The following is a 23,911-nucleotide window of genomic DNA, read 5'->3' on the forward strand; positions in this document are numbered from 1 at the left end:
AATTTCGATACTTCCTCCTTTGTTACTCTTTCTTGTTCCTCCAGTTTTCTTTCATTTTCTCATTATGTATAGTTTTTCTCTCCTCAGACCATTTTGATCCTGTCTTCTTCTCCCTCCTGCCTTCGAATCCTTCCATTTCCAACACTTTCTTCTTAGAAATCTCTCTTTCTGTTGAGTCTTTTCCACTTATGGTGTTTCTTTCTAAGTCTTTCCTAACTTCTTGAATCCAGGATGCTGTTGACTCCTTGTCACACAAATATTTAAAAACCTGTTTGATGAACCTGTTGCGAGGCTCGTTCTGTTTAAACGTCCAAAAAATAGCAGTCGCCTCTTCTGTAGCGTTTCAGTTATGTTTTCTGTGTTGCGACATACTTCTTCATTACTTCTTAATTTCCATACCTCTGTATTTCTTGGCGAACCGAGTGTTTTTAGAGTGATTCTTCTTTCTAGGACTTCAAGTTTGTGAAATTTATAATTCACTTGCATAAAGATATTGTGGTTTTACTACTGTGCTGTAGTGCTGTCTTTTCAAAACTTTGGACAGAGACCCTTTGTTGTAAATGTTCCTGATTATTATTATTATTATTCTCGAATCAGAAACATACAAATTTACAGTTGCCATACACATCAATAAATATATACACACAAATTGAATTTATATTACATGTGCCCAGTACTTTGCAACCTCCAAGGCGCTTGGAGTGGCTTGCAGGAGATCAATCTTCGTGCAGGATGTAGGGCACAAAAGGCACTGGAGCATGTGGCTTGTGGTTTGTTCATGTCCACAATCACAGGACGTATCTTCTGTTATGAAGCCGCATCTCTTCAGGTTGTCTCTGGATCGTCCAACTCCTGATCGTAATCTGTTTAAAGATTTCCACAGCAGCCAGCTCTCGTTTTGTCCAGGTGGTAGTTCTTCAGCTTCTGGCGTCTGCAAGTGAGGCGTCGACTTCTTCCATAACTCCAGCCTTGCCTTCTCTGGTGAAATGGTGAGCTTCTCGGATGTTCTCAGGAAGCCCTTTCGCGATCTCAGCCGTTGCTGTGGTGGATTATGTCCGTGCAGTGGATGGGCACTGTCCTGTTCCACTTTCAGTCTCTCCTTGTTGGCAGCCACTGTTCTGCGTTTCCATGGTGGCGCTATTCCAGCCAGGCAGTAGAGCTTATCAGTTGGGGTAGGTCTTAAGCAACCTGTGATCAACCTGCAGGTTTCGTTCAGAGCAATGTCTACTTGTCTGGCATGAGATGACCTGTAAAAGACTGGAGAAGCATATTCAGCAGTAGAAAAGCACAGTGCCATTGCAGAACAGATAATAGTTTGTGGATGTGATCCCCACTGTGGCCCCGCTAGTTTGCGAATTAGGTTGTTTCGAGCGGAGATTTTCATTTTGGTGTTCTTCCAGTGAGTTTTGAATGTCAGAGTTCTATCGAGAGTGACTCCCAAGTATTTAGGTGCGTGATGATGCTGGAGTTGGATACCTGACCATGCAATATGTAGCTCACGATTAGCTTCCCTGTTCCTTAAATGAAAGGCACACACGTGTGGCTTCGAAGGGTTTGGTCTGAGTTGGTTCCGATTGTAGTAGCTTGACAGTGTTCTAAGTGCTGTTGTCAGGTTTCTTTCCACTTTTTCAAAGCATGAGCTCTGTGTAGCAAGGGCTAGGTCATCTGCATATAAGAATCTCCTTGTGCCTGGGGTCAGTGGCTGGTCGTTGGTATAGATGTTGAAAAGAAGTGGAGCCAAGACGCTTCCCTGAGGTAGACCATTTTCCTGCGCTCTCCAGCGACTGCGTTGTCCTTGAAATTCAACAAAAAATCTGCGGTTTTGGAGGAGGGTGCTGAGTAGTCTAACGCGGTGGGCGTTGTTGATCATATTGCATAGTTTTGCAAGGAGTAACCGATGATGGACAGTATCGTACGCTGCCGTGAGATCCACGAAGACCACGCCCGTTACTTTACGGGTTTCAAAACTATCCTCTATAAACTGAGTGAGATTCAGAAGTTGCCCTGTGCAGCTTCTGTTTGGTCGAAATCCTGCTTGTTCGGGTATGAGAAGAGGGTCTAATACTGGTAGGATTCTATGCAGGATCATACGTTCGAACAGTTTATAAAGGTGACTCAAAAGGCTAACTGGTCTGAAATTCTTTGGATGATTTGCTCCCTTTCCAGGTTTCAGAAGAACTATCACCCTGCTCTTTCGCCAGATCTTTGGTATTTGGCACTGTTTCATGCAGTTGTTGAAAAGCTGCAGGATACAGATTATGTTCCTGATTATACCATATGCTCTCTTCATTTTTACGTACACTTTCTTCTACACCGATTTTTTCTAAGCCATTTCTTGAATAATTTCTCCCAAATATTTAAATTTATTGACTTTCTTTATCTGTCTAATACCTGTTATCACGATTTCTAGGGCATTTTTTATGTTTGCCACAAATTTTGTTTCTTCTACAGAAATCATTATACCTGCTTTGTCAACTATTTCTTCTAAGAGATCGATTTGTATTTCTGCATTTGTTAGTTTTCAGAAAGAATGGCAAAATCATCCGCAAATGCTAGACAGTGAATTTTAGAACAATTGTTCTTAGCCTCCAGTCTTATTGGTGATGGCTTATGTTCTTCTAATTTTTGTTTCCATTCTCTTACTACTTTCTCGAGGACACAGCTGCCTTGCACCTGTTTTTGTTTTGAATTCCTTAGATATTTCACCCCGAAACTTTATTTTTGAGTTGGTGTCTGTGAACGTTTCACTAATAAGGTTTGCTAGTCTAGATTTAATGCCAAATTCTCTGTTTCCTTATCAACCGAATCAAATGCCTTTTTAAAATCTATAAATGATCCAACCATGTCTTTAGAGTTTGTAAGTCTGTAACGGATTGTGGACTTGAGATTGAAAATCTGTTCTGAGCAACATCTTCACTTTCTAAATCCACTCCGAATATCTTCCACGTGGCTATCAAGTGTTGCTTCTTCCTGGTTGGTTCAAATGGCTCTGAGCACTATGGGACTCAACATCTTAGGTCATAAGTCCCCTAGAACTTAGAACTACTTAAACCTAACTAACCTAAGGACATCACACACACCCATGCCCGAGGCAGGATTCGAACCTGCGACCGTAGCAGCCTCGCGGTTCCGGACTGCAGCGCCAGAACCGCACGGCCACCGCGGCCGGCCCTTCTTCCTGGTTTAGTAATATTGTTGAAAATATTTTGTAACCCACTGGCAACAGAGATACATCTCTGCAGTTACTTGAATCATGCTTACCGCCCTTGTTGTGCAAAGGATGGATAAGAGCCACAGTCCAGTCTTCTGGAATATTTTTGTTTCCTACATTTCTTCTGAAGGTTAGTTATAATTTTAGCTGACACCTCTTTATAAGTTCAGCTGTAATACGGTCTTCTCCACTGGCTTTGTTGTTTTTCAGGATATTTATGGCTTTTTAAAAAATTCTTTCAGCTGTAGTAGGTGGGAGATATGCTTCTGGGTTTCATGAAGATCCAGAAATTTTAGCTTACAGTTCGGTTCTTCAGAGTTCAACAATTGTACAAATTACTTTCTTAGTATTTAACAGTTTTGGGTATTGCTTAGGCGTATTTTACCATTTTCATCTCTGAAGCAAATACTTGGCGCTTGGAATCCCTTTAGATGATTTTTAAACATCCAGAGTTATTTTTAACACATCTGTTTTGTATGTCAAGAAGTGGTGACTTCTCAAAAGATCGCTTAGTACTCTTTATTATTCATGCTGTTTTTTTCCCTTGCAGTTTAAACTCATCAAGGTACTCAGTCTTTTCAGGACATTTCGATGTTTTCCACTGTTCGTTCTTTCTGCATCTGCTTTTTCTCACGTTTTATTCCACCAGACTTTTTTTATAATTTTTTGGATCCAAATACATTCTTCGCTGCCTGTTGATTTCTTTGGATAATTCTTCCCATTTTTCTGATTTAGCTATTTTAATTTCTTCTTGAAACTGTTTTATTGACTCTTTTGTTATGTTGAGCATGTGTGTGTTATATTTAATCAATTTTTGCTACCTCTTTTGGAATTTTCAGTTTAATTTTAGTCAGGTAATGCTCAGAGTCAAATTCCCTGTTTCCTGTTACTTTTACATTCATGATTTCTTTAATATTGCTTTGAGAAATAGTCACGTGATCTAACTATAACTCCCCTAGTATTATATTTGGAAATATCCATGTTTTTGCTTTTCTTGGCAGTTTTTTGAAGGAAGTTGATATTAACTTCAACTGAAAAGTCTTACAAAGATTCCATTTTTGTTCGTTCTTTTATGGGCTGGATAGTTTCTCTTCTGAACAGGAGTCCATATGAGCAGATCAGCTGCGACTTTGCCTGATATTGCTCGTAGCTTAGGCACTTGGGTTAAGCACGGCTTCGTTTAAAAATAATAGCCCCATGTAGTCATAGGCTCAAGTCCCGCAGCTAATTTGCTGCAAATAATAACCTGTAGCTATGATCCTGCAGTCAGATAATCTATGCATTGGCTAGAATGGCGAGCTAGTGAAATGCACATAACTATAAAATAATAAATAAACGAGTAATTTGATAAAAAAAGGTTCTGTTCTAACGTCTGTAATTGATGAGGACAACAGAGAATTATGTTGAATAATGTTTATTCAAGAAAGAACATCTCAGACAAACGAGAAGTGGTCCTACCATATTCAGTTAACATACAGACAGAAAATACCCTTATCAAATGCAGTAAAGTTACAGTGGTCGCCTTATGGGAATGGTAGCGAAATCTCCAAACCGAGCAGTCATCAAAGATACGCGAAAACTAAGTCCATTTCGTGATCACAGTACACGAAGGATTCACCAGCTCAAAATAGTTCAGAGCTCAGCATAATGATTCATAAACTGTCACACTCGACACGAAGAATAGTAACTCATATTCTGTCTATTCACAAGCGGAAGAAGTTAAGAGGCCTTCTCTGAAGTACATTCAGACCTCTCGAACTATAAAGTCCCTTAAAAAGTATGGTAGTGACCGTTCACAGCCCAGAATCAAACCCCTCTACGATTGAATCACGCTCGTTGTCACAGGCAGGTCTGCCTTCTTCCAGCACTCGACAACAAGTGTCCAGAATCACTCACTTGAGCGCTCCCCTCGGAAATTCCAGCCTCCATTTGACTCCAGCAGTGTTCCGCCACTGTCCAATTCTCTTTGGCTGAAGGCCATCCCCACCAAAAATACATCGTGCTCAAGCTCTACAGATATGATGTGATTCAGGTTGACCACTTCCCGGACTAACCTAATATATTACAACAATATTTAAATAAGGAAATGCAATAAACATTCTGTTATACTCAGGTCATTTACAATAAACGTAAGTAGTAGTTGGTTCATAAATAAACAAAGCAGTACTCTTTCGCAAGTGCGCTCACGTTAAATGACTACAGATTACCGCGAAGTATTGTTTAAACAATTGTTTATGCCTGCTTGACAGAGGTGTCTTTTGGCACTCTTTAAAAAAGTGGTGTCAGCCTACATAAGCGACTCTCCCATATTTCGCGATAATACAAAACGTGCTGCCTTTCTTTGAACTTTTTCGATGTACTCCGTCAGTCCTACCTGGTAAGGATCCCAAACTGCGCAGCAGTATTCTAAAAGAGGACGGACAAGGGTAGTGTAGGCAGTCTCCTTAGTAGGTTAGTTACATTTTTTAAGTGTCCTGCCAATAAAACGCAGCCATTGGTTAGCCTCCCCAACAACATTTTCTTGGTGTTCTTTCCAAATTAAGTTGTTCGTAATTGTAATACCTAGGTATTTAGTTGAATTTACGGTTTTTAGATTAGACTGATTTATCGTGTAACCGAAGTTTAACGAGTTCCTCGTAGTAGTTTTCAGCACGCCCTCTTACAATAAACACCCTCTCAACGTGTTGTTGATACACTAAACAGCCTGAATCATCCTGCAATTGATGGATACGCTCACTGGACAAAATATCAGACGTCCCCTTCAAAGAACACACTGGAGGTATTGGGGCGCTGACGATGGTGTGGATCTGGTATCAGAAGGTCACGTGATCCTCCACCGCTGGCTGAAGTCAGGACAGTGATGCAGTGTGTCTGTGCCAGCCGGGATCAATACACTGAGATAGGCCGACGTGGGGACGTGACAGAATGCCGAAGAGAAGTTGTCGTATTTGGAGATGTCCATGGCCGCACTGTGATTGAAATTGCCTGCTTTGTTGATGCATCGGTACATATTCTCCAACGTGTCTATAATAAATGGTGTACTACTCGCAGACATGTAACACGGCATACGATGAGTTGTCGTGAAAGGTTCTTAAGTGATAGGAACTGGAGATGAGAGTCACGTGTTTGCAATGGCCACCGGTTAGATGCAAGACAGGAATTGCTGTTATCCGTCCCATCTTACTCAGTAACCGAGAGAACGTTGCGAAGGGATCCCCCTCAAATAGCCATTCTGAGTCGTACACATAAAGATACAGGTCTTGAATGGGCTAAACAACACAGAAAGTGGACAGCAGTAGACTGGAGGCATTCAGTGTGTTCCGACGAGACACTATTTTGCCTCTTTTTCAAATGGTGCTAAGCTTCAAGTGAACCGACGGTCTAATGAAACGTTTATCCTAAAGTGGCGGAAGACATAGTTCATGCCAGAGATGGGTCTGCTATGTATTGGAGGTGTTTTATGTACCATAATACGAACCAGGACGTATACATCAACATTCACAATAACCAAGTGTTGGCCTATCTTCTACATCTTTATCATGAGTATGCTGTCTCCAAATGCCAACAACCATTTTTAGAAGGCTGCACACTTACATTCCTAGTAGAATGAATGTTAAGGCATCCTATCGCATGTAAGCTGGCACGCTAATTTACTCGATCGTAATCCCATAGAATACGTGTGGGACTATTTGAAACTGCAGGTAAATGGTAACAATCAACATCTCCACAGTTTCGTAGCTCTGAGCATTCTAATTATCCATGAGTGGCTTGATGTAGATGTAACATACGTGAATAAACACGCGGACTCTCCTTTTCACCGAAATGAGGCTTTTGTCGAGGTTACAGGCGACGTTATACGATATTAGAGTGATGTCTCCCAGGGATGAATAATTTGTTGTAAATACTGAAAGAACAGAAATAGCAATTATCAAATGTTAACAGTAGTATAGCTAACAAGGGGAGGCCGCCAATTGTGAAATTCAGATTCAGTTCATACTGCGCATAATAAAAGCTCATGGCCAGAGGTGTAATGTGACAAAGCACCAAGATGCACTTCTCAGCCGTTGTCGAGAAAATCGACAGTTAAAAGAAACCGTTACGGTGAAATACCCTCTACGTTTAATAATTTCCTACAGCGTCGTGGCGCAGCGGTAAGCGCTCGGGTTCGTAATCCGAAGGTCGCCGGATCGAATCTCGCGCCATACAACACTTTTTTTTTATTGTTTGTTTTTTGTAATTCAAATGTGTGTATACACACACACACACACACACACACACACACACATATATATATATATATATATATATATATATATATATATATATATATATAATTCCCGGCAATCAGTTGCATCAATTATGCATATAATAAGTTGTTGAAAGTCGTTTGTCGTGGAAAAACTGGCGACTTCGAACATCATTATGTTTTCCGCAAACAAAGTTGTATTTCACAAATGTTATTAATTGTCTTCATAATGTTAACCACGTATAGTTAACGGAAGACGTAGAAACGATATTCCGAAACGAATACGTATAGCGTAAGTCAAACGTTCGAATTAGAATAGAAACCCCACGAACACAAATTTGCTGTGGCAGGTATGAAATATAAACTCCGATACCCGCTCGTTACACTTGAACGACAGATGTTGAATGGGCCGAAACGAGCCGCCGCATAACAGCGTAGTTGCTTGCTAACTTCGAAAGAAGGTAGATGCGGTCCCTAGCGCAACTTATAACATCGTCGAAAATCAGTGCGGACGTGAGAGCTTTGGTACACCCTGTTAAACAAACGGAAAAATGGAGGCGGTACAATTGGAGATCGATCCGCCTTCACCAACATGCATAAGTAATTCATTAATAGTTTAGGTATATATATATATATATATATATATATATATATATATATATATATGAATTACAAAAAGCTTATAATAAAAAGAAAAATGTCGCATGGCGCGAGATTCGATCCGGCGACCTTCTGATTACGAACCCGAGCGCGTACCGCTGCGCCAAGACGCTGTAGAAGACTATTAATCGTAGAGAGTATTTCAGCGCAACGGTTTCTTTTAACTGTCGATTTTCTCGACAACGGCTGAGAAGTGCATCTTGGTGCTTTGCCACATTACACCTCTGGCCATGAGCTTTTATTGTGCGCAGTATGAATCGAATCTGAATTTCACAATTGGCGGCCTCCCCTTGTAAGTTGTTTCTCATCCACATTGGTTGGTTGATTGATTTGGTTCAAATGGCTCTGAGCACTATGGGACTCAACTGCTGAGGTCCCCTAGAACTTAGAACTAGTTAAACCTAACTAACCTAAGGGCATCACAAATATCCATGCCCGAGGCAGGATTCGAACCTGCAACCGTAGCGGTCTTGCGGTTCCAGACTGCAGCGCCTTTAACCGCACGGCCACTTCGGCCGGCGGTTGATTTGGGTGAAGGGACGAAACAGCGTGGTTAACGATCCCTCATCCACTTTGTTTGCATTCGTAACTTCACTCGTTCACATTCAGTGCCCTACCCATGACGTCACAAGCCACTCCTCCTTATCTTTTACACGACTAGTCACCTCCCCCCTCTTATCTCTGACTCCACAATCCAAGATGGCGCTAAGCCACGCCACTTTCCTCCAATCACAGTGCAATATAACACCACGAAACAGCCAATCACAGCCGAGTGCTTAACAGGTCAATCAGTATACAGCCACCATGTTCAAAAGAATCCGAATTACCTTTAATGTCTATCAAAAGTACGAAAAAAATGTTTATGTCAAATACTGTACCTATCAAGTCAAGTGAGCACACACGGCATTCCAAAATTACGTAAAGGATGTAATGTGCAGCGTGTCCACATCTAAAATATGTAAGCTTCGTCATCATCAAAACACACTTACACAATTTTTGTGCAATGAACTTACGCGTTGAGGATCACTAGTTCGATCACTGTACCACACTTATGTAAAGCGAACGGACGCTCAAATTACATGTTTTACACATCTAAGTTGTTCTGTGATGTTTATCAAGTGCTACAATGTTAATTCAACATCTAAAACGTCTGCGGAATCGTCCATCAAAATTGATATTTAAAACATGATTGTAGACTATCTAATTAACTGCTCCAAAACTATTTCCATGTCTAAGCTGCTACAAAACACGTCCGGCTAAAAAGTAACGTCCTAAGCGAGTAGTTGGTATTTAATTTTTAGGCCTATGTTGTTCATAGTAGGACAAAGATCGCTTGAACTGAACACTTTCGCTGTTATTCTCAGTCTGTGAATACGTCATAGGTAAGAATTTAAAGACTTGTTGTACAGCGTATTTTCATTAGTTGGTAGTTCAGGATTTGTTATCTTTGCAGCACCGAGGTATAGTTTCTGCTTTCGCCTTAGTCGTATCGCACCTGCCTTCATACACAATGTACAGTAATGACAATGATAAAATTACATAGAGTGTGACACATTAAGAACTATACAAATGTCGTTTTTCCTTTACATCATCATGAATCGAATAGGAATAAGAAAAAACATAAGTGAGATGGTAATACTGATGCAGACACTGTCCACCATTGTTGTTGCTAGTGGATGTAAATGTAAATTCGGTGTAGCTGTGACAATTTTAGAATGTAAACATTCCAATAAAATTCTTCAGAGCCTGTGACAATTGCTTTTTAATTTGATCCTGGAGAAAAAGAGGACGCAAAGCGTGAAGCTAAATGAAAGAATACAGTCATTGGGATATGCAGACGACACTGCAGTCACAATGAGTCAGGGGAAGAAATAGCAGAAACTGTAGCGGACATGGCAAAAAAAAAAAAATGGTTCAAATGGCTCTGAGCACTATGGGACTTAACATCTGAGGTCATTAGTCCCCTACACTTAGAACTACTTAAACCTAACTAACCTAAGGACATCACACGCATCCATGCCCGAGGCAGGATTCGAACCTGCGACCGTAGCGGTCGCGAGGTTCCAGACTGAAGCGCCTAGAACCGCTCGGCCACTCCGACCGGCGGACTTGGCAAAGACTGCCAGTGAGACTGGACTGTGGATTAACACGGAGGACACCGAAATGATTGAAGGTTCCAGAGAAGCCCCAAATAACACCATATTACAGGTAGGAATATAGAACATATCAGAGTGGAAAACTAAACAGCTTGCCACATTGTTCAACAAGCATAATAACTTAAAACAGGAAACTAACCAACGTATTGTCAATGGGTCTAAAGTTATTTCAGTGTGAAGCAGATAATTTCATCAAAAAATTTATTAATTCATATCAAATTTAAAGTATGCAATGGAGTGCTAGTGCCAGGGTTGTTATTTGGGCAGAAACCTTAAGCACTACAAAGAAAGATGAAGAGAACCTGTTGATCCTGAATCATGAGAAAAAACTTTGGGGCAATCAGCGAATATAATATCTGGAGACACAAAAAGAACCAAGAACTACACGACATGATGAAACAACCAAACATCGTACAGAAGATGAAAGCGCAAAGAATAAACCTGGGAGGGCACTTTCCCAGGAAGCCAGACACCTGCCGTATTAAGGCTGTGTATACTGAAATCCTGATGGTATTCGTCCAACCGAACACCAAGGAAGCGATGGGAGGATGAACTGCAGAAGGACCTTGAGCAGTTGAATGTCCACGAGAACTAAATCGAAAGCGCAGAAGTTCTCCATCTATGGAGGAACACTGTTGAGATCAGTGCACTATCTTCAGGGTCCCTAATGGCTGAAATGTATGTATGTATGTACGTTTGACTGGGTCTCCTACAAAAGTACCGTCGTTTCGGCTACTCCTGCAGGAAACCTTCATCAGGGTGAACACTTCTGGCCAGTGGTACTTCTTTGCGTATACTACTTCAAAACAGGTATGTGCCTGAGCGTACTTTGTACAGACTGAGTGAGAGGATCAACGGGAAGGGTTTTTAGATGCGGTTGCTGGGAATATTTCATTTAAAATTTTACTGGTTGCAACCGGCAATTCCAGTGGATTTTATCAACTTGACGTAGTGCTGCACGCGTATTAGCTGAGTTATCAGCTACAGCAGGTCGGCGAGCCGTCCCTGCTTGCGAGGATGTCCCATTCTGTGGCGTAAACACCACACCGGAAGCACTCACAGGCCTAAGGTGCCACCGGATACTACGCAAGCATCACTAGTCACGATGGTAGTTCCCACCAGATTCGCTGATAACCAACAAAAATTAATGTGAGAGATACATAGCAATAGAATCTGATGTCCTTGCCCGTATATTCTGTCACTCAAACGAAAAACATACACTAATGGCCATTAAAATTGCTACACCAAGAAGAAATGCAGATGATAAACGTGTACTCATTGGACAAATGTATTACACGAGGACTGACATGTGATTACATTTTCACGCAGTTTGGGTGCATAGATCCTGATAAATCAGTACCCAGAACAACCGCCTCTGGCCGTAATAACGGCCTTGAGACGCCTGGCCATTGAGTCAAACAGAGCTTGGATGGCATGTACAGGTACAGCTGCCCATGCAGCTTCAACACGATACCACAGTTCATCGAGAGTAGTGACTGGCGTAATGTGACGAGGCAGTTGCTCGCCCACCATTCACCAGACATTTTCAATTGCTGAAAGATCTGGAGAATGTGCTGGCCAGGGCAGCAGTCGAACATTTTCTGTATCCAGAAAGGCCCGTACAGGACCTGCAACATGCGGTCGCGCATTATCCTGCTGAAATGTAGGGTTTCGCAGGGATCGAATGAAGGGTAGAGCCACGGGTCGTAATACATCTGAAATGTAACGTCCACTGTTCAAAGCGCCGTCAATGCGAACAAGAGGTGACCGAGACGTGTAACGAATGGCACCCCATACCATCACGCCGGGTAATACGCCGTTATGGCGATGACGAATACACGCTTCCAATGTGCGCTCACCGCGATGTCGCCAAACACGGACGCGACCATCATGACTCTGTACACAGAACCTGGATTCATCCGAAAAAATGACGTATTGCCACTCGTGCACCTAGGTTCGTAGTTGAGTAGACCATTGCAGGGGCTCCTGTCTGTGATGCAGCGTCAAGGGTAACCGCAGCCATGGTCTCCGAGCTGATAGTCCATGCTGCTGCAAACGTCGTCGAACTGTTCGTGCAGATGGTTGTTGTCTTGCAAACGTCCCCATCTGTTGACTCAGGGGTCGAGACGTGGCTGCACGATCAGTTACAGCCATGCGGATAAGATGCCTGTCATCTCGACTGCTAGTGATACGAGGCCGTTTGGATCCAGCACGACGTTCCGTATTACCCTCCTGAACCCACCGATTCCATATTCTGCTAACAGTCATTGGATCTCGACCAACGCGAGCACCAATGTCGCGATACGATAAACCGCAATCGCGATAGGCTACAATCCGACCTTTATCAAAGCCGGAAACGTGATGGTACGCATTTCTCCTCCTTACACGAGGCATCACAACAACGTTTCACCAGGCAACGCCGGTCAGCTGCTGTTTTTGTATGAGAAATCGGTTGGAAAGTTTCCTAATGTCAGCACGTTGTAGGTGTCGCCACCGGCGCCAACTTTGTGTGAATGCTCTGAAAAACTAATCATTTACATATCACAGCATCTTCTTCCTGTCGGTTAAATTTCGCGTCTGTAGCACGTCATCTTCGTGGTGTAACAATTTTAGTGGCCATTAGTGTAATATGCCCAGACGCTCAGTCATTTTCAAATAATATATACAGGATGCTCCAAAAGTCCCCTTACAAATTTCTAGGACTTGTAGTGCGGCTGACTAGACAATATTTTGTACTGGAACCCATATCCAGAAACGTACCGTTTCTGAGCTACAGCCGTTTGAAAATGTGTGCCAGATAGGTATGCAACTGGATAGTCATGCTGGGCGAAGGGAGGAGGGGTTACGTCGGATCGGCTGATGCCATTTGACGTCTGTCATGCCTCTCTGACATTGTTCTAGCCTCATTGACGTAAGTGTCAGAGGAACATGGTTGAGTCACGTTTGCAGAATATACCGAAGTGATTCTTCTGTATGGCGAAGCTCAAGGTAACGGGAGTGCTGCTCGTCACCTTTATCAAGATCGTTATCCACAACGTCAGACTCCATAGCATATCATTTTCACCTTCGAGAAAAGGTACCCCGTCAGCAGGCGTGACTGTGGTGCCGCACACCCGAATTGGAAGACAATGTCTGTGAGAAGTAATTAAGTTTCCATTTTGTTTCTTTGGTTGTTAATGAGTGGAATTGTAAAACAAGTGATGTACTGGGTCACGGCTAATAAACACCAGTAAAAGTGGTCGCGTAACCAATATGTTTTAAAACGGTTGTGTACATGAGTTCCAATGTAAAATATTATCTGTTCAGTCCCGTATACAAGTCTTAGAAGTTTGTAAGGGGAATTTTAGAGCACTCTGTATTCAGCACAAACCACAAACAGTCATTCTTATAATATCTGCCAGCAATACTAGCCGAAAACTAGTTTTCTAATATCACAACGCGGTCTCAACCCCAGAAGAATTTTACTACACTGTGACAGTACAAATGAGGTGGTTCAAAATGGTTCAGATGGCTCTGAGCACTATGGGACTTAACAGCTATGGTCATCAGTCCCCTTAGAACTACTTAAACCTAACTAACCTAAGGACATCACACAAATGAGATGTCTGCAATAGAGTTTCGTGTTATGGTGAATTACAACAACCTAATTTATCTGTCTGTCTTTTATGTTCGGTATGTTCATTGCAGTAAACAAGTAGCTCTGAGAAGATTTATCAAAGTATAAAGAATTTTGTAGAAACATTATTTAGCTTTCACTATGTGTGCAGCACAGGTAGTACTTATTTAATTATTTACAGGCGCACTCAGTGACATACCGTCAAATGAAATGTAACAAAACGTGGTGGATAAATTTTAAATTTTGACTTTTTAAGGTGATAGGAAACTTGAGAGTGCATATGTCAGATTTCGTGCACGGAGATTTTCATTAGCAGTTACTTTTCGTAAACTTATTAATATTTATACAAACTTGATTGAAATTTCTCATAATTAGAGATACGAAGGAGAGCCCTGTAATTGTTTTGGAGAAGATTTAATAGCCAAGATCGCATTCATTACTATTTATCCCTGGTTACGGGTTTCAACAGTTAAGATGTCATCTTATGACCTTTAAAAATTTTTTGCTATGCTTCCTGTTCCATTACGAATTTATCACGCATGCCATGTTGATGTTCTATTGGGTATTATGTAGCCCATTACACACAGGTTTCTTAAAAATAAAAACCGGTTTCACAAATAAAAACAATACAGTTAAAAAGCCCCTTGTGTTACTAGGGATGTCCGCACATATAACATTCCACTGATGCCTATTGGATGTTGAATTGCGTAACAGTGCACGTTTCTGTACGTTTTTACGTTTACATCATGAGTTAAATACATCATGGGCCTACATTCATTGATGTACACAGTTCAACTGAACTGGATTGTGTACTTCAAAGAATGTCAATCCATGATGTATTTAACTCGTCATCTAAATGTGAACAAGTGCAGAAATATGCACTGTTACACAATTCAACATCTAATAGGCATGAATTGAATGTTGTGTGTGTGACATCCCAAATTACACTATGGGCTTTTTAACTGTATTGTTTTTATTTGTGAAACCGGTTTTTATTTCATTTTGAGAAACCTGTGTGGAATGTGCTACGCAATATCCACTAGGATGTCAACATAGTATGTATGTGATACAGTCATAACGGAAGGACGTATAACAACAAGTCTTTTAAACATCAGATGACGGCATTTCTAGCCGTGGAAACCAGTAATCTGGAATAAATAGTACTAAATGCGATCTTGGGTACTAAATTTTCTCCAAATCTTAGATAACCTGTTCTCAAAATATTACTTTCACCCGTAAATAAATATTGTGTGTCTACTAATTACTAAACGGGTGTCCCAAGGCACAGTCACAGTTGCAGGTTGCCTACCTAACGTCTTCCAGGGGCAACAAAAATTTTATTTTCAATTCTCCATACAGTTGACGACAGAATTTTAAAATTTAATGTGCTGTCGTAATCTGCTCATAAGAGGAATGATCTTATGTTAAAGTTTTAACACAGTAAGACAAGTATAACACCTAGAAACTGCGTATACGTTCGGAGGCAGCGTAACTGGCGGCACGCAAATTACCCAGAATATATTCATACAGTATTTGTCAATAAGAGCACTTAATGACGTACAACAGACTTCGTGCAAAATTTAAAGTCTTTACAAACATTTTCTCGCTGATGCCCCCACAAAATGATTAAACGAAAAAAAAGTTTATAGCTTACTACACTGTCGGTGCTCATGTAATAAAACTCCAGCATCAGGTATGACGTTTCCATTTATTACTTATTTAACACTAACTCAATACGCAACTCATTCTGCAGACAATATTCACATATACCACTGAAAGCACCTGCAAAATTATGTCATTAAACAACACATAGTTCACGAGATAGGACGTCATAAACATTGAAATGTCTGAAAAACTACCTTTTGCTTAAAACAGAGCGCAAATTACTCGCACTGTGCCCATCCAGTGCTTGATGAGAGAACTTAGCGACATCCAATAAATTTTAAAAATAATTTCAAATATTTTCTAAACTTTTTTTCGCTTACATGCTTAACGTCAAACATTTAACATATTAAATCACTTGTAAAGTAATCAGACTCTGAAGCTGTTTTATGCATATGAGTTCGGTTATTTATAGAATCAGGGTTGTCAGTTTGTGTGGGTATTTATCACGTAATTTAACTACCCATTGAAAATGAATTATATGTGTCAATTTCAATTGTTTTGCAGCATGCATTCTGAAAACCACTGTGTAAGCTGTAGACACTAAGTGTGTGAGGAGATGCAGAGTGTTTAAATGTGATTACTGTAACAGACTTTCTATCTTCTTCTCTAAATTTAACAAAAAAGTTCGTTCACTTTACAGCACTCGGACGAGTGAAAGGGGTTCATTACATCAGCCACACAAGTGGCTATTATTTGAACTGTGGGTCTAGACCAACCTGCATAAGGCTTCCTCTATGTATAATAGACTATAATTAATAATTTTCTTGATATGATAACAGTCTCACAAAATTAAACATAGATTATTTTTCACTTTTAGCCAAATCATGGTCCCTCATCAGATTCCCTCACTCGAACGGCACTCAGCTAGCTTAGCCACAGATGCCGGTTTCTTCCAACTATCTCACGATGCGAAAAATTCAGTCGTTTAGTTACTGCAACAGATATTCAGCCTATGTTTACTACGTGCTAAATGTTTTGTAACATTCCGCGATCTTCGAAAATACTCGAGAGTCACGATTCTACGTACTTCGCAAAATTACTTGCTCTGAATATACACCACAAACACGACTCATATTGTAACTCTTCAGGCTTTCCCGGCGATCTAATGACATTTTGGGTTGTCAGGTGTTCTGCCGGATATCAGCGTCATACTTGCACGATATTTCGGTCACGTAGCTCGTGGCCTTCATCAGGTGCGACCTGAGACTGCTCCTCGAGTGGACCTGGTCCAGTATTTATGCCTATGACCTTCCCCCTACACCAACGGCTGCAGGCGCTTCCTCTGTGGTCCGCGCCCATTCCCTGCGACCTGCTGGAGCGTTGCTGCTCTGTTTTCCGTCCGCTGCGGTTCTAGGTGTTCCCTCTGCGGTCCGCGTCCACCAAACCCGCTTCTGGGGGTTTCATCTACGGTCTGGGGTACCAAGCGTTCCCCCTGCGGTCCGCGCCCGCTCACCACGACCTGTTGGAGCGTTGCCGCTCCGTTTTTCGTCCGCTGCGGCTCTGGATGTTCCCTCTGCGGTCCGCGCCCACCAGTCCCACTTCTGGGTGTTCCATCTTCGGTCTGGTGCACCTGGCAGTCCGTCAGGGGCTCGTTTACCATCTCCATGTCTCTGGTTCTTCTGTTTGTGTAGTGTTGCAGCTGGCCCCGTTGCTCCTTTAACAATTCCAGAGCCGGATCCCAGGCTCTGCTTAGCTGGTACCCTGTGTCACGGTTCACAAGATCGTCAGTCATTTTAATTTCTATCGATTCTCTTATAACACTGTCCCAAAATCTGGGTGTTTGTGCTAGAATATTGGTATCCTCATATGTCATGGCATGATCTAGTTTTAGACAGTGTTCAGCAATGGCTGACTTAGTCACCTGTCTGTCACCTGTCACGGACGGAAAACGGAGCAGCAACGCTCCAGCAGGTCGCAGGGAATGGGCGCGGACCACAGAGGAAGCGCCTGCAGCCGTTGGTGGAGGGGGAAGGCCATAGGCATAAATACTGGACCAGGTCCAATCGAGGAGCAGTCTCAGGTCGCACCTGATGAAGGCCAAGAGCTACGTGACAGAAATATCGTGCAAGTATGACGCTGATATCCGGCAGAACACCTGACAACCCTAGATGTCACGACTCTTTTTTTTTTTCTTTCCTCTATTAGGCTCAACATACCTCAGAATTAAACGTTTGTCTACGCCTCTGGGTCGCAGTCCAACCAATATCCGTGGTCACTCGCCATCGACTGACGCTTTCACGACTGGAAAGCGCCTACCTGTGACTTCCAGACTTTCTACAACTTAAACTATATTGCAGCCGCCGAGAATGAGCTGCTGATATCGGTATTTTATTAAGAATATCAATAATGACACCCTTACGTTACACACACCTGTCCTTAAGTTACAGGATCTTACAGATCCAGGAAATAAAAGACGACGGAAATAACGTGCGCAACTGAAAAGAAAGGTACTTGGGCAACACTGTGACCTGTGACACACCTTTGGCACCACATTTCTGTTTATAATTGTCTTACGCTTTCCTTCCCATATATCTATCTGTTAATTATGTTCAACTGATAACAAATCAAATTTTGATATTTATTATAGAAAGATACAAAATAAAAAGTTATTGGATTCCGCAATGACAAGATGACAGCTGCGTTTTCCACTACAGGTGGGAGCACCAGCAACCCGCAGATACTGACGAGCAACCAGAAAATGATGGCGACAGTCACGCACATATCGACGACATCTCTCATGTAAGTAACGCCCTCATAGCTGAAACTATAAATTCATTTTTCATGTCAGAGCTAAATAATATAATGGCTAACAATGAACCTGCACTGTCGTTTTCTTTCCACACCACTAATTATGAAAATGTAAGTAAATCACGGAAAATAATAATAATGATTATGTTTATTATTAATACAACTACTGTTTTATATAAATTCGTCTTTTCTTGAGACGCTCACCGTCATTTGAGTCTTTTTCTTTCTTGCGCTAGCCAGAAATGTGCTGCCTGTGACCACAACAAGATAGTGACAGCTGCATTCAGTCTGGGATCTTTAAAGAAGTGCAAGCGTCTTCATAGTGAAGCTGATGTCCTTTATTCTCACGTCATGAACCTATATCGTTAGTTCCTCAGTATCTTTTGACGTTAGCCTTCATTACAATTGATCGTGAGCTTTTCACGCCCTCAGAACTTTCGTATAAACCTCTAAACCAGTGATGAACTGATTCTCCCATCCACTTAAGCCTTACAAGTTTGATGGTGATTACGTGCTACTGTCATGTTTCGTGCATACGAAAATCATGCAGCGACCATTTTGCCAATTTCAAATCTATAAAAAAGCCGCTTCCTACGCACAATTCATACTGACGTCAACAGACGTTGCCAGGTGTATGTGACAAATCGCACTCGCAACATGATGTTACCAAGATTCTCATCATTGTGACTTGGTTTACAACTTTCATATTGTATGAGAGTAGGTAAATGCAAAAGGTGGCATTAAACTGTATACTTCAGAAAAACTTGTGGAGCAGGTAATTCTTGGATTTTTTGACAAAGGCAAAATATTTAGAAAAAAAATTTGACAAGAGAGTAGTTTAATATATGCTTTTTTAAAATACATATACTGAAATTTTCAACTTTCTGAAAAGGATTATCAGTTTGTCATAGGTCTACTAACACGAGGCCAGCACCCGATATTTGTAGTAAATAACATGCACTGAGGTGATAAAAGTCATTGGATACCACCTAACATCGTGTCAGACATCCTTTTGCTCGGCGTAGAGCAATACCTCGACGTGGTATGGACTTAACAAGTCGTTGGAAGTCCCCTGCAGAAATACTGAGCCATGTTGCCTGTATAGCGGTCCATAATTGCGAAGGTGTTGCCAGTCCACATCGTTATGGAGCCACCACCAGCTTGCACAGTGCCTTGTTGACAACTTGGGATCATAGCTTCGTGGGATCTGCGCTACACTCCAACCTTACTATCAGCTCTTACCAACCGAAATCGGGTCTCATCTGAACAGGTCACTGTTTTCCAGTCGTCTATGGTCCAACCCATACGGTCACGAACCTGGGAGAGGCACTGCGGGCGATGTCGTGGTGTTAGCAAAATCACTTGCGTGGGTCGTCTGTTACCATAGCCCATAACGGCGCATTTTCCAACGGATACTTTTGTCGTACGTCCCACTTCGATTTCTGTGGTTATTTCTTGCTGTGTTGCTTTTCTGATACCACTGGCAGCTCTACGACAACGTCACTGCCCTCTGTCGTTAAGTGAAGGCCGTTGGCCACTGCGTTGTCCGTGCTGAGAGGTAATGCCTGAAATTTGGTGTTCTCGACACATTCTTGACACTGTAGATAGCGAAATATTCAATTCCGTAACGATTTTCGAAGTGCAGTGTCCCATGTGTCTCGCATCAACTACCATTTCGCGCTGAAAGTCGTTCGGGCATAATCACGTAGGAAATCTTTTCACGAGAATCTCCTGAGTACAAATGACAGTTCTGTTTTTTTTTCCTTTATTGTAAATTTAAAATCTCTACAGAAAGGTAGGCCGGCAGTGGCCTATCTATGCCGCTCTTCGGCCACAGAAAAAACATACATGAAACAGGAAGACATATAAACAAACATACATGGAGGATAAAAACAGGAGACGTACATATTAAAATAAAAGAAGGCGTTCACGGATGCACTGTTTGTATAAAAACGTTCAGCACTGTACACAATGGAGACACATAGTTTCATATGTGAACGGAAGAGCACTGAAGAAGAAACACTGAGTAACTGACGGGAAGACAAACACTAGCACGGTGGCGACGATCTCCGGCGCACTAAAAACATACTGCGCACACGAAAAAGCCGGGGGCCTGCCAGAGGGAAGAGGTGAGGGTAGGAGGGAGGGGGAGGAAGGTGCCAGTGGGAGAGAAGAAGGGAGGGGCGAGGGTAGGGGGTGTGTGTGGAAGCCCAGAGAGGGGGAAGGAGAGGGAGGGAGGAGGGGGGAGGAAGTGAAGAGGGAGAGAAGGGAAAGAGGGTGCCCTGGACACAGCTCTGCCAATGTTCTGTCCTGTTATATCTTGTGTACGCGACACGACCTCCATCTGTATATGAGGATATCGCTATTCCGTGACTTTTGTCTCCTCACTGTAAGTGCCTGACAAAGAAAGTGAAGCACCCAGAACAGGTCGAGGAAACGAAATAAAACTATGCGGGTTGAGCAGGTATGTGGTGTTATTGAGGTGATTATAAAGTCGTACCAAATTTAAAAGAAGTTGTCGGTTTTAGCCCCTTTATCAGTATGATGTTGCACCCCCTCTGGACTGGTTCCATCCACTGATACGGTTGGGAAGGCTGTCATAAAGCTGTTGTAAGGCAAAATAACCCACAAGTGTTGTAATTGGTCCTTGACATCCTTGATACTAGCACTGGGATGGAACTGACACACTGGTTGGTCCCCCATATGTCCTGTCGGGGTAGATCTGGGGATCTTATTGGCCATGGGTGTACCTCAGCATCACGCAGACAGTTCATACTATGTGTGGATGAGCAAATAGCACCACGATAAGGTTGCTCCAGAGGTAGTAAGCGAGGATGCAAATTGTCTGTGACATACTGTTGTGTTCCCTCTCTCACTACCAGCAGTGACCTGAAGGCATGCCCCACGCCATGAAACCAGGAGTAACAACGCTGTGCTTCTCCAAAACATTGGAAACCTCTCCCCAGACCACCGCCATCCTCCCTGGCGATTGTTATCCGAGTTACAGCAAAACATCGCTGGACACAATGCAGTGCTATCTATAAGCAGTCCATGCTTCTCGAACACACTACTATTCCAAACGCAGGCTTGTATGTTGTTGTGTTAAATGCTGCATACACATGGGACGGTAATTCCATAGCCTGGCTGCCGTAAGTCTCCTACCGACGGTGTGGGATGACACAGAATGTTGCAAGGAGTCCATTACTTGTTCTCAGATGGCAGGCGTATATGTGAAGTGGTTAAGATGTGTTTAGCACTCACTATGGTGATCTTCCCTGGTGGTGGTCAGACGTGGTCGACTGGAACGTTGACGATGAGTATGCATGTCCTCACGTTCCCATGCAGTCCAACATCTTGCCACTGTCAAATCCGAAAGCCCCACAAATTTTGATATTTCACTATTAGACTAGCCAGTCAAATGGGGACCCACAATGTGGCCCCTTTAAAACTCTGTTAGGCGCTGATAACGCTGTCTCACACGAGTATGCGGCATCTCCGTGTCCTCTACAGTGAGCAATCAACGTCTCACGTTGTTCATGCCCCTTATATATCCTACCAGATCTGGTAACAGCGCTAAACACGAACAATATTAATGCACTATGCCACGGAGTGTTGCAATTCTAGCCGTTTACACACTCGGACCTGCTGTTCTGCGAGCTTCATTTTTTTTTCTTTTTTTTGTCAGACAGTGTACTTATTCTACACTACGTAAAGTCTACACTAAGTAAATGAATGGATCGTAGACATTCACGAAACTTTATGAGGAATGGTGATAGTGTATGCAGATATAGATGCCGTGGCAACATTGTAAGTCGTGACACAGAGATACGAAAACAATGTTTACTAGGAAGCTGACGATGGACCGTGAGTAATGCCATGGCTGAAGTTACCTCCGCCGGTAGCTTACAAAGCAGCAATGCAAGGCGTGACTTTGTTGTGAGGCAGTATAGGATGCACAACGCATCACATGCTCTAGACCAGGCCGTTCAGCATGTCTGCCGATAATCCTTTCCTTCGACCGAAACTTCCCACTCACTTTCAATTGGATGTAAGCTCGTGGAGCTGGTTATTCTTGATGTGTGCGTGGATGTATTCATCCGAGAGACCAGCCCCGTGTGCATATGATGCTTAAGATGAAAACCAAGCTCACATGCTCCACTTCAGGAACCAAGATACCACTGCAAGGTGTCATCTTTACAGATCTGCTGCTACAGTAACTCTAGGAAACAAATGCAGTACCATTTGTACTCCTAACCTGATTGCACTGGAGACAAAACCACAGCTGCTACCATATTGGGCCTTTCCACATGAATGATACGGTTGTAACGTGCCATAACTGTGAGCTAAATGAACGGAAGACAAGGATCACTTTCCAAGCTAAACTGACATTCTTGGGTGAACAGGACAAAAAAATGGTTCAAATGGCTCTGAGCACTATGGGACTTAACATCTGAGGTCATCAGTCCCCTAGAACTTAGAACTACTTAAACCTAACTAACCTAAGGACGTCACACACATCCATGCCCGAGGCAGGATTCGAACCTGCGACCGTAGCGGTCGCGTGGTTCCAGACTGAAGCGCCTAGAACCGCTCGGCCACACTGGCCGGCTGAACAGGACACTTTCCTAATGTTCCTAGATGCTGACGGGGGCAACACACTACATCCGCTGAGACAATCTGTGTCTTTGTACAAGGGGAAGGCATATGGCGGCTCTCCGAACAGTATGAGCAATCACTCGAAGCAATCGAGGTAGTCAAACGTTCGTTTACATCTATGCAACTTTCTGTGCGCACTAGGTAGGTACGTGCCGCCGTTGCACGAACGGGCAAGTGGACGTATGCAAAGGCCCGAAGTCACGCATGTTTCTAATTTGTGCGCACGGGCCACTTTGCACAGGTTCCCCCAATCCCTGTCGGTGAAAAACGTGCAATAGTCCGTTTAGTGCTTTGTTTTACTACACCTTACTGTTAAACAATTTAGTTTTTCGCGCACATTCTAATTTGTCTTCGCGTTTACGCTTTGGTCGAACGGTACAACGAGAAACACATGGAATTTGACGCGCATTATCACGTATTTTCTTGTTTTTGCTTCGTTAATTCGGCGAATTATAAAGACAGAGTGAAACTAAATGACTGCCTACTATTCCTCACAAGTAAGAACAACCGAGAAACAGCAACACCAAGTCTGAACAAAATAGGAAAACTTCGTTCGTACTGCCAATGAATACCTGTTGAAGAAGAGGAATGATTCTGGTGCCCTTGGTGTGCCAAAACCGTCTTGGTTCCTTTAGGGGCGGCTTTGATTCATCAGTAGTTTGCGCCGACGATAGAAAATAAAAGAACACTGGTACCGTGCTTGCAACTGGAATAGCTGCTGACACTGTTTTATAGGTATGTTTGTTGTTCAAAACCCCCAAACAGTGCGACACCCAGCCACTCTTCTCTAGTATTTGGAAGCTGAAGGTAAACAAAAAACAAACACACACCAAAAATAAATCCCGTGATGGGATTTGACTGACGTACATGTGAACGGAAATGTGTTATCCTTCCAGGGCTTCCATTTTGTATACCCTCACAGTGCTGCATACTCAGAAATAAACGCATATGTG

General features: G+C 42.5%; 1 protein-coding gene across 1 annotated transcript in view; it reads left to right on the forward strand.

Annotated features, from left to right (window-relative positions):
- LOC126469951 (SET and MYND domain-containing protein 4-like) overlaps positions 1–23,911 on the forward strand; it is a 201,311-nt gene that overhangs the window by 37,426 nt on the left and 139,974 nt on the right. Inside the window, exon 3 of the mRNA XM_050097361.1 lies at positions 18,209–18,293. Within this exon, the coding sequence (XP_049953318.1) occupies positions 18,209–18,293 (85 nt within the window). The remainder of the gene's footprint in view (positions 1–18,208; positions 18,294–23,911) is intronic.

Source organism: Schistocerca serialis, chromosome 3 (assembly GCF_023864345.2).
Source record: "Schistocerca serialis cubense isolate TAMUIC-IGC-003099 chromosome 3, iqSchSeri2.2, whole genome shotgun sequence".
In the NCBI taxonomy this organism is placed as follows: Eukaryota; Metazoa; Arthropoda; class Insecta; order Orthoptera; family Acrididae; genus Schistocerca; species Schistocerca serialis.